At 29.2% G+C, this 16803-nt stretch overlaps 2 protein-coding genes across 6 annotated transcripts in view; one reads left to right on the forward strand and one right to left on the reverse strand.

The window, feature by feature from the left end:
- The window catches only part of LOC142331176 (protein-lysine N-methyltransferase SMYD4-like), a 36261-nt gene extending 19667 nt beyond the window's left edge, over positions 1–16594 (reverse strand). For 4 of the 5 annotated variants that reach the window (XM_075376895.1, XM_075376894.1, XM_075376896.1 and 1 more), the window contains exons 1-2: positions 16171–16591; positions 15174–15318 (exon numbers count right to left, since the gene is read on the reverse strand). In XM_075376895.1, the coding sequence (XP_075233010.1) occupies positions 15174–15318; positions 16171–16480 (455 nt within the window). In that variant the 5' untranslated portion in view covers positions 16481–16591. Of the gene's footprint in view, positions 1–8338; positions 8556–15173; positions 15319–16170 lie in introns of those variants that run through there. The other variant, XM_075376892.1, reaches the window with a different exon arrangement.
- LOC142331177 (uncharacterized) lies at positions 1296–11539 on the forward strand. The gene is made up of 4 exons (XM_075376898.1): positions 1296–1436; positions 4925–5018; positions 9035–9258; positions 11085–11539. Exons 3-4 carry the CDS (start codon positions 9178–9180, stop codon positions 11382–11384), a joined length of 381 nt encoding a protein of 126 aa, XP_075233013.1. The 5' UTR covers positions 1296–1436; positions 4925–5018; positions 9035–9177; the 3' UTR covers positions 11385–11539.
- Positions 16595–16803: the final 209 nt, after the last annotated feature.

The raw sequence follows: 16803 nt of genomic DNA on the forward strand, positions 1-16803 counted from the left end.
ATGCATCAGCATTTACAGGAGATGCTTGTGAATCTGCTGCCTGAATATTTACATGCGCAGTTTTTACTTGAACTCTATAAGCTAACTGATTAGGATATAAGTTAATATTTTTTATTTAAAAAAAAAAAAATAAAATGATAGTCCCCCTACTGTGAATTGGGGTCTGTAATCTCCAAAGTTTGCAACATTTTTACTGTTTTAGATTTGTTTTTCTTTATGGTCATAATACATTTCATTGTTTTAACATAACTTTAATAATCAGATCTTAACACATTATGGAAACCATCTCTATAATTAGTTTTTATAACTTTTATTGTACATTTGATTTAATTTAAAATGTGTTTCATTCATGGCCATGTTTAAGTCACAATCACCGAATCCATTTATATGTATTTATTTTCACAAGATTTGTAACAAATTTCAGAGCACCTGTCATTTATGGAAATTGCAAACTACTGTTTGTTATTCCTTTGTTGTTCATCTATTATTTATTTATTTATTCATTACTTAAATTTACCAGTGAAAAATTATACGTTACAACTAGTATTTCATAAAAAATATACAAAATGAATTACAGTGACGATGACATGCATAATAAAAAGCTGTATATATGATAGAAAGTAAAAGCATACAAATTGATGCAAGAGTATACATTAATTTCATACATCTTTTTATATATGCGATAAAGATTGCAAACATAAATGTTATAAAAAAATTAAAATCCCAACCAAATATTTACTCTTAACATTAATGGAATAGATAGATACCTTAAAGGGGAAAAAACTTAGAGCTGAGATAGCATCACTTAATAAAAAATATTTGAAAATACAGCAATTGAATGTTTGCTTTTAATTACTGACAATAACTTTTAAGCTTATATTTGGATTCACTTCCTTTTTTGCAAAGTAATGTAATTACCGACTATTCTGTGAGTTTCATTCATAGGAAATTAAGCATTTTTTTTTATGAAAACCATTTTTAAGTGTTTATTATTATATTACAATATATATATATATATGTATATATAAATCTCTTATGCAACACCATAAGTCACTTTTTGTAAACTGAGTTTACCATAGTATCAAAATATGAATTAATATACTCCGCTTAGTTATGAAACAACTCAAATCCATTGCCTAATACCTCAGTTACACATGATGATGCATTTTGTTTATTAATAAATCAACATGTCACTGACTTATGTGGTTTCAGAAATAAACACTAGAATGCAGAACTGTAATCATCTGTGTCTAACCTTTTATTTCTTTATGTTATTGTGGCTTACATTTTCTTGTCGGTTGAAAAGAAAATGGAAAATAATTTATAAACAAAATAGTTATTCAGTATTTTGCATATAAATTGTATTATTAATAAATACAAATTAAATCTGTTATTAGTAAATTATAAAATGAGTGATATTGAAAGTGATTGCAAAGGTAATATTCTTAATTTATCTCAATATGTTAATGATGACAGTGGAAAAATAAAACAGAAAGGTGTTCACAATCCAGGCCCACACAAAGTTAATAAAATTAAAAAAGCTCGGTTAATTGGTGATGATTATGTTAATTTGGATGATTATGTTTTTTTTATGATAATTATGTTAATTAATGTGAAGCACTTTTATGCATGTGATAGTGCATACTGGTTTCTAAAATTACTAAAACTAAATCAAAGCCAGTTTCCAAATTTTATTACAAATATGGTAAATGGTAACAATTGATTTTACCATTTTATTTGTTGCAATGCTTTTCTGTAAAATTTTTAATAAGGTTATTGACAAAAATAACTGTTAATCTCCACGCATCGTATTTCTTTTGTATCATGTTACCATGCATTCGTGCATTTCAAAGTAAAAATGAACAGGATTTACTCCTGCAAAGGCTAATACTTGCTGTTAAAATCACAAAACATTGCGTGAGAACCTGTTTTTTTAACCACCATTAGGTATTGCTTCAGAGGATGAGATGAATGACAATATTTGTAGCTTGTGAAAATGCCATGCCTGACTGGGATTCGAACCCGGGACTTAAAAATGAAATGCCGAGATGCTACCACTCGCTACGGAGGCCAGTTGCATGAGAAACTCGGCTGACAGAAAATATCAGCAACGAGAGCATTCTTCAAATTTCCAATATCATGTCATTGATAAAAATGATGTAAAAATTCAAGTTTGTTGATGGACTTTTATTAGTTTACGTTCTATTTCTGCAGAAAGAATCCAATGTTTACAAAAACTATTTTTACAAGGTGTTTCTCCTCATGATTTAGACGAGGTCAACAAGGAAATAAAAAAAATATATCTGTCGATAGCATATCCACTGTCATGAACCATATTCAATCATTTCCTCTCAAAATTAGTCACTACTCCAGCAAAGAAATCAAATATATTGATGTATCACTTAATGTTAAGGTTATGTTTGAATTATTTAAGAAAAAAATATTCCGAAGTCAAATATTTGTTTTTTATTACAAAACCCTGATTACCACTTTGGTCGTTCACAGATAGATATGTGTGAATGTGAAAGACTGACTTTAAAATTAAAAGATAATAATCTTAATGCTGTAGTGAAACATGTTGCAACTGTTTAGATTTTAGTCCATAAAAGAATTTTATTCTTCTTTGTGTCAGTCTACTGAACTTAGCAAAACTGAAGAAAGCATCTCGTGCTTAACTTTTGACTGCATGCAAAAAATTTCTTTGCCATGTATTCCTATTCAGGAAATGTATTACTTGCATCAAATATCAGCTGTTCCTTTTTCTGTTCATAACACAAAGAATAACAACGCAATGTTCTTTTTGCATCATGAAGGAGAAGCCTGGAAAGGTCCAAATGAAGTATCTTCATTCCTTTATGAGTACATTAACTTTGAGGTTCTAAAGAACATTACTGAATTGCACTTGTACAGTAATAAATGTGCAGGCCAAAATATGAACCATTCAGTTCTTTGGTGTTCTCTTTTTGACAGACGGTGAGCAATTCAAAAAAATTATATTTACAATAATAGAACTCACAGAAGAAAAATAAATTTTTTATCAATAGAGTTTAAACAAAAAAATTATAGATTTAAAAAATTGGTGGCTGTGGTATTTTAAAACAACCAAAAAAGGACTTGTTTAAAATTTCTGATTATCATCAATTTAATTTTGATTCGCAAAAATAGGGAGTTATCAGAGTAGATTTGTGAATGGGTATAATAAAAGTACCTTAAATTAAATTAGATTTCCAGTATAAATATACTAGAAGAACCATCAAACAAAGCTTATGAAGCTTTAAGTATGTGCCATACTTAAAGATAAAATCAATTCTTTACAAAAATACATGCAGTACATGCCAGAAGATAGAAAAAGATTTTTTGATAATACAAAATTGGCCAATAAAAGCAAGAACCGTAAAGAAGAAGATTAATTAAAATAATTGATATACTTTAAATTTATCAAATTTTGTTGTTATGTATCATTCATTTTTGTTTAAAGTAATACTGACTCTTTTGTATCATTAGTTGATCCTGGTTTTTCTTTATAATCATAAAGTTATTTTTTTTAATGTTAACTCTGTAAATCATAATCTAAGAGTTTTGTGCACTTTGGACAATTTAAATACCTTTAATAACAATATGAACTGTAAGTATTAAATAATTAACTGTTATCCAATGATTTTTGTTCTTTAAAAATATGTTACAACTAATGTGTTTATTTTTGAAACTCCATTAATCACCAATATTTAAAATGTTATTAAAACACCAAGGAACAATTTTTTTAATAGGCAAGTACATAGTTAAAAAAGGCTTCTACAATAGATTTTACATGATTTTTTTTTAATACTTTTTAAGAAAAACAGTTTTTGTCTCCTGAAAAATTTGCACTGAATGATGTATGGTGTTTAATTAAACGAAAAAAGTTGTACAGAGTGTTCCATAAGTTTCTATACGTACAATACGTAAAAAAATATATAACTTATATTATTAAATATTTTACATATAAATAACTAACAAAAGAATTTAGCTCGAGTGAAAAAAGATAGTCAAGAAATTAAAATAACGATTCTCTTGAATAATGCAGAGATTTACTCATTGCCATACTTTTCTTAATAAACTGGCAATTTTTTATAGGTCTTAGGAATGAAATAACAAAAATTCCTTTGAAACATTTCACTTCTGCTATAAATTGTAAATTAAGTCTTGAAGAGATTGAATCGAATCTGTTCTGAATCTATTAGAACCCTAATAGGACTGGCACGAGAGCTTGTTATTTATGAGAATGACTCATTTTTTGGAAGTAATGTGTGACTCATGTCAGGTAACTGAATTCCACTTAACATAAATACATATTTATGATACTTTTTTTTTCTATCTATATAAATTTGTAGTTAATTGAAGTTAATGGTATGAGTAATACTCTTTTGTTACTATTCACATCTATGCATCACACATTATTTTGGTGGGTCAAGTAAAATTTTTCTCACTTCAAGAACTTAAACATGTATTCCTGGGATTAATCTTTTGAAACTGTCGGTTTTATTTTGCAAAACAATTTAGAATACGCTAGATATGAGCTGATATTGACAATAGTCACTTTTTGGAAAAATATAAAGCTTCATTAATTGTGCAGTTCATAGAATATAATTAATGACTGGCTCATCACTTGAATGGTACACTTAAATTTCCGTCTTCAGTATCTGTTATAATTGATACTGAAGACTGAAATTTTACAAAATTGACAGATCAGATGGTTAAATGTTCAGACTAAAAGGGATTAAAATTACTGATATTTATAAATGATAGTTATTTCGTTATTTTTTGTTCATAAAATAATCTTATTACAGGAACTTGTACAGTTTTATTTTTAACTCTCTGGATTGTTCTTGATGTTATATATAAAACTTATCACTTTTCATAACTAATAGTACTTTTCATTTCATAGAAAATTTCTTGTGAGATATGACCTAGGTGAAACTCCCTGGGGTTTTCGAATCACTGGTGGAAGAGATTTTGGAACTCCTCTTCTTGTTGTAAAGGTAATTAGAAAATAGAACAATTAAAAAAAAAAATTATTTTAAAGTACAATTTTATTATTAAGTATAATTTATTATCAAAAATTTATTTATTTTAAAACTGTAGATACAGTATTTATTGCTATTGCAGTAGAATGGTCTAAATGTTATATTTTGGAAATTCATTCATAAAAATAGGTTTGATTTCAGTTTCAATCCTGTAAAAATGTGTGCATTTTTATTAAGGTACGCAAGTAAAATTACTATTTATTGTATTTTATTTTGGCAGCTCTTCTATTCAAACCATAATTTGAAATTATGCAATGAAAATTAAATGTTTTTTGAACAGACTTAAAAAAACAAGGATGTTTGCAATTCAATTATATAAATGCATTCTTTTATTAGAGAGTTTTTTATTATTAATTCTTTTATTATAGAATGTTCAAAAACTAACTATACACCTGTCAAGCACTGATACAACAACTTAACGTAGTACAACACATAACATCAACTTACCTTATAGAAGTTTGTTGGAACGGTCCCTGTGAATATCCATCCAAACATATTTGCATGCCTTTCTTCTTATTCTCAAAGACTCTCACAAGTTATTCTGTGGAGTGTTTTTGGTGAAATTGTGAATAGCAGTTTGAAGTTCCTGAAGGCTGTGGGGATTTCCTAGGTAATTACGTTTTGCATAACACCGGAAGTAAAAATCTGCCGGGCTTAAGTTCAGAGAATGAGCTGGGTCCAAGCCCTAAAAATGATTCAATGAATTTGGTTTTTGGTTTTCAGTCAGATTTAATGGTCGCCTGACTATGTAAAGTTTTGTAGCCTTGTTGAATTCAAGCATTATAATTTCATTCTTGGTTAGCTCTCCCATGAACTACTGAATGATTTCACAATAACAAGCTGAATTTATTGTTTCTGTGAAGGATATGGGTTGACTACTCTTCTCCTTCTTTCTTTCTTTTTTCCTGTTTAACCTCTGGTAACTACCGTTTAGATAATTCTTCAGAGGATGAATGAGGATGGTATGTATGAGTGTAAATGAAGTGTAGTCTTGTACATTCTCAGTTCGACCATTCCTGAGATGTGTGGTTAATTGAAACCCAACCACCAAAGAACACTGGTATCCACAATCTAGTATTAAAATCTGTGTAAAAATAACTGGCTTTACTAGGACTTGAACGCTGGAACTCTCGACTTCCAAATCAGCTGATTTGGGAAGACGCGTTAACCACTAGACCAACCTGGCATTTGACTACTCTTCTCCTGGATATTGCAATCCACACATCAATCTTCTAGTTATGTACAGGAATTTCATGTATTGCATATGTGCTGTTGGTAAACATAAATGTGAGTTCTGTGCATGCAGATACCTTGGTAAATGGAACCATGCCTCATTGGTATAGAAAATACAGCCCAAAATATCATCAGAATTCTCTGCTAGAAACTGTTGAAATCGTTCACAGTATTGGATTCATTTTCCACAGTCAACGGCCAGTAACTTTCTTTTGAACCGCTTTCATTTTATATGGAATGAGACTGAGTTTCTTACAAATTGCCTGGAGTGCAGTTGCGATAGTGCAGTTGCTAGTGAACATTAGCACTCCAGTTGCCTGGAGTGCTAGTGTTCTTCTCAGGCCAACTTTTAAACACTTTTTGGGACGACCTGCACAGTAGCTGTTATGGCTTTCAGTTTTTCTTCATTGAGTGCTGATGGTTTACTACTGTGTTCATTGTTCATTACTGATCCTGCGGCACTAAATTTCTTGATTAGTGCTTCTAAACTTTTTTGATTAGAAACTGTTTACCTAGAAATCTAATGGAAAGGTATTTCACTGTAGGTGTGTACTCATTATCCTCATGGAAGGCTTATTCAATGAGGAATATTTCCTGTTGTAAGTTAACACCGTTTAGAACACACACAGAAAGATATGGTCTCAATTTTTTGAAGACGTAAGGTTTTTTATGAGCATAATTAGCAATAAAAAATCAGACATACCTTCTCACCTCAAAACGCCACACCTGTCACCATCCTGACAGGCTCTTGTAATAAAAATAAGGCTGTCCTTAAGTTGCTCAGCTGGAAAATAATGCAGAAAATTAATTCCTCACAAGAATTTATTTTTTATTTCACATAAAATACTTTTCATCCATCCCCAGATGCAAAAATCTAAAGGTTATTAGATCAGGCAATCTTGGTGGCCAGGAATGTGGACCTCCTCGACCGATCCGTTTCTCAGGGAAATTGTGACTTAAGTGGTGGAAACAGCACAAGAGAAGTGACAAGGCACGCCATCGTCCTGGAAGTATTCTTTGCGTCTCAGCGCTACAGGAACATCTTGAAGAAAGTGCAAGTAGATCTCAACATTTAATCGGCCAAGTAATATGAATAGTCAAACAGCTGATTATGAAAAAGCCAGCGGCATACATTGACGCTAAATCGGTTTTAAAAATTCCTTCCATCTTTTATGAAGATTTATTTCCGGCCATGTATGCTCATTGCGTAAGTTGTTGGTGCCATAACGAGTGAAATTGGTCCCTTCCGTAAACAAACATACTTATAGAGTTGCAAGTTTGTATTCCTGCAGTTCCAGAACTCCAAGCGAAACGGACCGTCTCGTAGGTGAAGATGTTGAACTGGCTCCTTATGATAAGGATAAAGCTTGTTTTGTTTAAGTGTGCTGCAAACCATTGAATGCGAGACTCCGATCAGCTTAGAAAGATATCGTGTACTGACGAAAAATGTAATATAGTATATATATATATATACACTACATAACACACTCAGACACATTTACACTCAACATTTACAATCAATAATATGTACAGCTCAGAATACATACACCACAGCTATGCCGGCCTCAGACAACAGGAACGCGTCCCGCGGGAGCCGTTGGTGACGACAATGCCGAGGCATCCCCGCCACCTGCCCCCGAAGGCTGGCGCTCATCGCTGCCCTCAACCGACATCTCCGTTGTTAGCCTCGCGATCCTCCTCCATCAGTTTCTGTTGTAGTATCCTTTTAAACCACCGGGCACACGCAGTTTGCCCGGTCGTGTTGCAAACACGCAGTTTGCAACAAGTCAATTGACTATGTTGCTAATGTTTTAATACAGGGAAGGAATAGTATATTATTCTTTTTTGTTGTGGAAGGGGCTAATGACCATAGTAGTCGATGTCCCTAAACTTAAAAAAAAAAATAAATAAAAAAATATAATAATAAAAACTTGATTATTTGAAAAAAAATGTTGAAATATTTTGTAAAAATATATTTAGAATTACAAATAATTGTTTTAATAGCTCACTTAATTGTAAATAATATTTAGTTTTCTTGGATTGTGATAACAGTTAGCTTTTACATGAAATGATGCTGCATTATCTAATGCAGTATTTTTTACTGATGATGAATCTGTGGATTTCAAATATTATTATATAAACATGTGAATTTATATTAAGCTGGCTATTTTGGTGTTTTCATAGGTGATTTTTATTAACAGTGTAATCATTAACTTGCAGATGTAATAAATCCAAAAGGTAATCTCATTTTCCAGTTTGCTAAATTAAGAGAATTGTATTATTAATAATCTTTTTTTGCGTAGGGATATTTATTTATGTAGTCAATATCATGTGAGATTATCGGTTAGCCTATAGCAGTTTTGGTTTACCGTCTCAGTTAGTTAATATCATATAAGTTCCTGTAGAACAAACTACCTTCCTAATTGATTATAGCAACTCAATAGTTAGAAATTTTATTGCCTCTTACTATAATCTATAATTAAAGAAAATAACAGGAAAGTATCTTAATAAAGTTTTGTTTGTACTGGAAATAACCCTCTTTCTTGTGCTCTCATGGTGAACATTTTAAATTCTATTTACTTAGAGGAAAAAATAGAATATTCCTCAAAAACAAATATTTATTTTATGTACTATAGTAAATATTGTAAATATGTACATATTATAAATAGATTTTGATCGATTGTATCTTTGAATCTGCATGTTGTATATACACTGTATGTATTTAATGTAATTCACAGGTACTACAAGAAGAACAAACAAAAAAAGAAACTTCAGAAGAAAAACAATTAGAAAAAGATCCATTAAAAAGATTCTCTAAGTTTCTTGTCAAACCGAACACGACTAAACCGATTCCAAAACCCAAACCGATTCATCCTGAACTATGCCATGGCAACAGAGACTTAATTCATCTAATGTTCCTGAAAGTGTGATTTCCAATACAGCAGTTGCGAGTTCTGAGAAGGTACTGAACAAACACAAAATTATCAGTTTTTAATTAACATTTTGTTTTTTATTTTTTTACGTTACATATAGACACTGCAGGATTTTAATTTTGCTATTGTGTTTGTCAATAGGTATTATTTAATGGGTGCAACTCGCAGCATGAAAAACTATAATGACAAAATATATACTAGGCATAATGGAGATAAATTTGAGATAAAATTAGATGAATTCTACTAGGCATAAATTCTATGCTAAAATTTAAAATAATAACATTTTTTATTTTTTTATTGATACTATGTATTGAAACTTGGCAAAAATTATTGTGTTCCAAATTTTATTTCAATTAACATGAAATTGTATTTTTAGGAATAGTTTTTATCTCATCCAATATATAAAATCTTAATCTTTTATACTTAGTTGCAATATTTCTTTTTACCTACCAAGAAACAGATATAAACTATTAGATTAAATTTATCATTCATTAGTTTTATTCCTTTTTTGTTATGTTTGTTTCTTACATACATAGTAATCTGTATAACCAATTATAGTTTGACTGTTCTCTTTTCTTCTATTCCTAGCAGAAAATTATGGCACTAATTCAACTCTTAAAAACCTAAATATGCCGGTAACATTGGTACTTAGTTTCAATTAAAAATAACTATACCTCCAGTTGAAGTTAAACCCGGTCACTTTATTAAGAGTAGCAGTCCATTGACCTGGTTTCTATTTCTTTTACAATATTAAGAAAATATTTCTAGTTCTCAGGGTAAAGTAATCTATCTCTTTTTAAAATATTAAATTTTGTCGAGTTGTAATTGAATCTCAAAAACTGCTTGTTATAAGACTTCTTTTTTAACAATTTTAGATGACTTTATTACATTTAAAACATTAAGTTATTTATATCTATATTTAAAAAAATAAGCTGTATAATCTTTACTTAATTTTGGTTTGTGTTTAACACCCACAATGGACCCAATTACACTAATGAAAAAAAGTAGGCGCATTCTTGGTGGGCTGTATAGAACAGCATTTTTGCTCTTTTCTGGCAGTTTGTTTCCTGTTGAGAGGTTATTTTTGTGTAAAGCTTTAATAATAAATATTGACTCTTTATCAATATGTTGCATCAGAGTTAGTGTATTTTCTCAATATTTGTAATGTATTCTACAGGGAAACATATTTTACTTCTTATAATTCAGTCATATAATAAATCATCTTATATCATAATCATATATTTTGTCATGATATTTGTAATAAAAAATATAAATTTTTTATTCAATAAACTGAATTAATTTATAAAATTAGAGCTATTTATAAAATCAGGTTTTGTTTATTGTTTTTAAATAATTATTCATTTATTTGCTAGAGATTGATGTTGCGAAATCATGATTAGTTTTTTATGTGTTATTTTACATACAGTATCTGTTTCCAATTGATGGTGGTTTTTAGATTTTACTTTTATCTTTAATTAAATATTAAATATTTTTGCAGTATTTAATTTTGTAAACCGATATTTTTTTTATCCTTTTTTGAAATAAATATTTTTTTAAATATCTTAAATATTATTTATTTTCTAAGTAATTTATGAATGAAGCCATTACTTGATGAAAATCCATCATAACAAAATAAAATAAACAAAATATGTTATTAGATCTTAACAAAGTTTACTTAAAAAATGACAGCAGCTGTTTTGGTACATAGTACCTTCCTAAACCAAAATACTAAAGCTGAAGCTTGTGATTTTTTAATTAAATTTTGTGAAAATCTAATAACATATTTTATTTATTTTCTTTTATTTATTTTTTTATCTTGTTCTGCATTTTTAAAGTTAAATAATTTTAATAACAGACAAATGAAGTTCGCAAAGCAAGTTTGAAAACTGAACAAGAAAGTATTACTACTAAGACAGAGGCACATGTTGAAAAGAAGGAAGTGCAGAGTTATGTTATGACATCTGTACAGGAATCTAATGATAATTTAACATTAACATATGAAGAAAGGAGCCAAAAAGAAGAATATAATGAAATGACAGGAATTAGAGAAGATGAAATAGAAGGAGATGGTAAAGTAGAAAATGGCGAAACAGAAGAAGAATTGAAGACTATCAATTGGGTAAACTTGATTGATTTAAATTTTTCTTTAATTTGAAGAATAGGGTAATTAACAGATTATTAAAATTGTAGTTTCATATTGTAATTTTGTAATTCCATGCATTTGTGTAAAAAAAAAAATTAATGCATTTAATGTAGTAAAGTACTTGTACATACATCCTTTTTTGTTGTATGGGTGATTTAAAAGAAAAAGGAGTTTATTTTTTATATCCATTGGCATGAATAACATATCAATAATCAAAGCAGTCTTTTCTTTTGATCTTGCATAATTAATTTTGTTTCATACTTTGTTGCTACTAATTCAAATATTTAAATTTTTTTTTCTCATTTGACTTGCATGAAATTAATTGGTACTGTTGAATGAAAAACTTAAAATAAGTTATTAAATAAAAATAATGTTTTAAGAGAATATCTTAAGATTTACTATATTGAGTTAATTTGTACCAGTTAATTTTTATCAGTTGATGTGTATAGCAACCCAATTTCTTCTAATATTGCCTTCGAAAACAATTTCTAAAAAACACTACTTTTTGTTGAATAAAATTAAAATAGGGATTTAAAAACAACAAGAAAAATTATTTAAAAAATTCTATTAGATTTTTTCTTCTTTCCTTTAAAGTTATTCTTATTTTTAATTTCTAATATATACTAATTTTGATATATTTGTGTTCCTAAAGTGTATGTTGCAATCTGTTCAACTACTGAGCAATAAGCAACCTCCTTGTGGCCCAGTCAGATGAGGGTGATATGTGTGATGTGTAAATGAGATGTAGTCTTATACAGACTCAGGCTGACCATTCCTGAGGGTACTGGTATTTACTGCCTAGTATTCAGATCCATATAAAACCAACTAACATTTACTAGGATTTGAACCTCAAAACCTTTGATTTTGAAAATCAGCTGTTAAACAAATGATTTTGCAATGTTGAGTTTACCATTAGACCAGACTGGTGGTATAATTTTAAGTAAATTTAATTTTACTCATTTTATTGATCAATTAATTTTATTTTTATTTTTAGTAATTTTATTAATTCTGCATTGGAATATGAACTATTTTCAGTTTATTTAGTAATTGCATTACAGTTTTTTTTGGTAGATTTCCGCATTAAGTGTTTTCAAAGAAAATGAAGCCAGTTAGTTATTCTTCACCTTTCTTTCTTTTTCCTGTTCAGCCTTCGATAACTACCGTTCAGATAATACTTCAGAGGATGAATGATGATGATATGTATAAATGTAAATGAAGTGTGGTCTTGGCAGTCTCAGGTCGATCATTCTTAACCCATCAGGTTGGTCTAGTAGTGAACACATCTTCCCAAATCAGCTGATTTGGAAGTCGAGAGTTCCAGCGTTCAAGTCCTAGTAAAGTCAGTTATTTTTACATGGATTTGAATACTAGATACTGGTGTATCTAGTATCTACTAGATATGTAGATATGTATCTACTGGTGTAGAGACTTGTAAATACTGGTGTTCTTTGGTGGTTGGGTTTCAATTAACCACACATCTTAGAAATGGTTGAACTGAGACTGTATAAGGCTACACTTCATTTACACTCATACATATCACCCTCATTCATCCTCTGAAGTATTATCTGAAAGGTAATTACCGGAGGCTAAACAGGAAAAAGAAAGTTTTGACAATTTGTGTAAACTTTTATCAGAAATAAATATATGCAAATTTTGCCAAGGCCCTCTAAAAATTATTTGTTGCTGAAGTAAAAACTTTTATGGTTTAGCTATTTTTAGGAACACCAGTAATGTTAATGACGTAAGATGTGCTAATTGGACTGACTATTTCCACTTGTCATCTACTAATGAAGGACCTATTCAAGGTTTGTGTCACAGACTGATGACATATAGTGTAAATACGTACAGGCTCGGCTCATTTAGCCTGTGCTCATATGACAATAAACATATATACCCACCAAAAGCAGTAATGCAGGAAATTAAACCAATATTTGAAGATCTTCCAAATCCAGTCCTGCTGCAAAAGTATCTGAGGGAGTGTTTGGACAATATTATTTAGTCAAGGATACCAAAAAATATGTTTGTATGTAGGAATACTCTGGAATTTGGCGTTAATGAGGCTATGAGCTCCTACAATGCTGGGAATATGACAAAATGTTTAATGTTTGAAAAGGTAGGGTTAAATCCTGGGTAGAACTGTGTCAAAGTTTCCAAACATTTTGATGAAACTTGCATCAGGGAGGCTGATAAGGATATATAAGAAATTAATAAATGCAAAGTCTTAAGCAGAAAAGAAAAAAGCTGGAACACTTTGAGGAGTAGGAGGATTCGGACAACCCATCTTATAGTGCTGGTAGGCACTGACACTTTGTTCATTCTCATGTGGGTCCCCAGTACAATCTTTAAAGTTGATTTCCCAAAAATCTTGTATTTTAATTTTTAGGTACACTTTTCTCAACAACCAGAAATGATATTTGAACAATTCTGTTAACGTTTTAAAAAAAAAACATCTCTTTAACACTACAGAAAGTTAATTTTCAAAGAACACATTACAAAATTTAAAAATTGATAATTTCTCTTTTGAGGCACAGGAAAACCTCAAGTAATTATGGTAAAATTTAAAAAAATGTGAAATAATGATACTAAAGTAAAAAACCAAATCCATAGTGTTGAACAAAACCCTGAAAAAATGAAGTAAAAAAATTCTATACCTTTATCTTCTCTGGTTTTCTGTAAAAGTGCACCAAAACAGACAAAATTAACATTATATGTTTAGGACTGTGCAAATGCCCTTATCTGTCACTAGAATAAAATATTTTCCTGACGTTTGTGTTAAATAACCATTGAAGAATGACTCTTTCTTTTTTTTTTGCTTTTCTTAAAGAGTCTGTTCACTAAACTACTCAGTTGATGAATTCTACAAACACGTAAGAAACTGATGCCATTAAATCTTCAAGTAACTTCACTTTTCTATGATTTGACATAATCACCCATGCAAAAGATGTTTCAATTTGCAAGATAGTATCAATAAGCTTTAAAATGAGACCAACTTTATCACCTTAATAGTTACCAAAGTTATCTTGACCTAGCACTACTTTTTTTTTGAGGATGATATGTATGAGTGTAAGTGTATCTCAGGTTGACCATTCCTGAGATGTGTGGTTAATTGAAACCCAACCACCAAAGAACACCAGTATCCATGATCTAGTATTCAAATTCCGATAAACATAATTGCCTTTACAAGGATTTGAACCTTAGAACTCTCAACTTGAAATCAGGTGATTTGCGAAGATCTGTTCACCATTAGACCAACCCGATAGGTTAACTTGATGGGTCTGACCTACTACTACTGCAAGTAAAAATTTTCCATTTTCTAATAAATTTGAAGGGCTCTAAAAACGAAACAGTTAATGATCGAGATCTGGAATTCAGTATTTTCGCATAACTCTATCAGTAGTTAATTCATACCAATTTTCATGAAAATCCTAGTTGGTCAGGTTGTGGACATTGTTGATTTAACATGGAATGACCCATATAGAACATATTCATTATGTGTTTTTTGTTATTTAATTTGAAATTTAAGTTAGTTTCCAAAAATGTTAACTGCTACAGTTGTATACTAATGATCTCTTAAAATTATTTTAATGTACCATACTGACTTGTATTTATTATTTAAATAACCAATTTCTTTTCTTTGTAGCTAACTTGTGATAATAATTGCATAAGATTTCAGTAAACTAGACATTTGAACATGGCAGTTCAGATAAACTTTATATGTACTGTAATTTAAACATGAATGTTTGAAATTTGTACACATTAATTATTTTTTAAATATAGAATTATGTAAAAAAACAAACTAACCGATCGTACACTTTATAGTATAACGAAGAAGGGTAACCAGATTCAAAAGCTGCATTGATGTTGTCAAGCGCCTTTTGATGTTCTCCAATATGATAAAATACAGCAGACCTGTTAGCTAATACTATTGCCAGTTCCTGTAATGATTCTGTATTAAAATAAAACTCAAATTGTAAATTATTAAAACAATATTAACAGTATAGGTAATCACTATTAACACCTATTGTTAACTGAATGCTACTAACTTAAAAAGTCTTTGCAGTTAAAAATAAGTATACAACTGCATAAGTAATGCAGTTAAAACATCTACAGTCCTGTAAGTAACAACCTGCAACATTAGTGATTATTCACATATCAATATGTAAAAAATATGTTGACTTTACTATTTTCAAACTGGTTCATTTGCATATTAGAAATAGTACAAAAATTAAGATAAACAACTTTCCAAAAAAATTAAAAGAATTTCAACTTTAAGAAAAAGTTTTACAACTTTTTAAAAAAACATTACTAATTGAATAAAAGATGTCAAAAGAGATTGTTATTTCATAATAATTTAAAAAATTATGAAAACCCAGCGGATAGTAGAATTTATTTTGAACATCTGTGTTCACCTCAGGAGAATTTAAAAAATTCAAAATTAATTCTAAGATGACGTACTTTTTTTATTTTATTTAAATCCATAAATTGTAAAATTAAAAATCAAAAGGATGAATCATTGACCACTGTTACACTGAACGACAGTTTACATTAAGCAACTCCTGTAATTATTGTCACATTTAATGATACTTTACTGAAATTAAATAAAAAACACTTAAATTTACTTGAATATTAACAGTGATTTCACTATAATTTTAAAAACTTATAACTAATATAAAATAAAAAATTAAGATTAATTAAAAATTAAAGATAATCTTAATTTTTTTTTCGATAACGATTTTTTTAACGTAAACTGTGAACAAACATAAGTAAAAACAATACACAGAAAGAGCTAAATACTCACCACCATTATCTTGAGGACATTTTAATACTGATTTTGAATATTTGAATAATGCATTACTGTAATCATTAGCTTGAAATGCTTTATTTCCATCACTTTTAAGTTGTTTAGCAACATTTAAATTTTTATCATTGGTTAATTTTGATATTTGATTAGATCTTACAAATGAATTAATACAAACAAATTTAAATTTATCTTCATTATTATTTAACAAAGAGAAGTTATTTAAATCATTTTCTTCAAGTGAACTATATAACTGTAGATGTTGTTTTTTAAAAAATCCACCAATATTATTTTCTAATGTATTCAACATTTTTCTAATGAACACTACTAGTACAAAAATACGAGAGAACCATGTGCTTAGTATACTGTATGTGTATGAAACACTAGCATAGTATATGAAGTTAGATTTATTTTTAGAACATTTACTGTGTCATTGTAGGGATCTATTAATAGATCAGAATGCAACCATTACCAGTCAAGTGCATTTTCAAGATAATATGTAGCTATAATATTTTTTAATTTTTTTTTTTAAATATCTAAAACATCTACATTTATTGATTACAGTCAGTCTGTGTTGTGATCAATCTTCTTGTTCATCTTATCTAATCCTGGGTTCAGGTCCTAAAAAGTATC

The sequence above is a fragment of the Lycorma delicatula genome, chromosome 10, assembly GCF_047948215.1.
Source record: "Lycorma delicatula isolate Av1 chromosome 10, ASM4794821v1, whole genome shotgun sequence".
In the NCBI taxonomy this organism is placed as follows: Eukaryota; Metazoa; Arthropoda; class Insecta; order Hemiptera; family Fulgoridae; genus Lycorma; species Lycorma delicatula.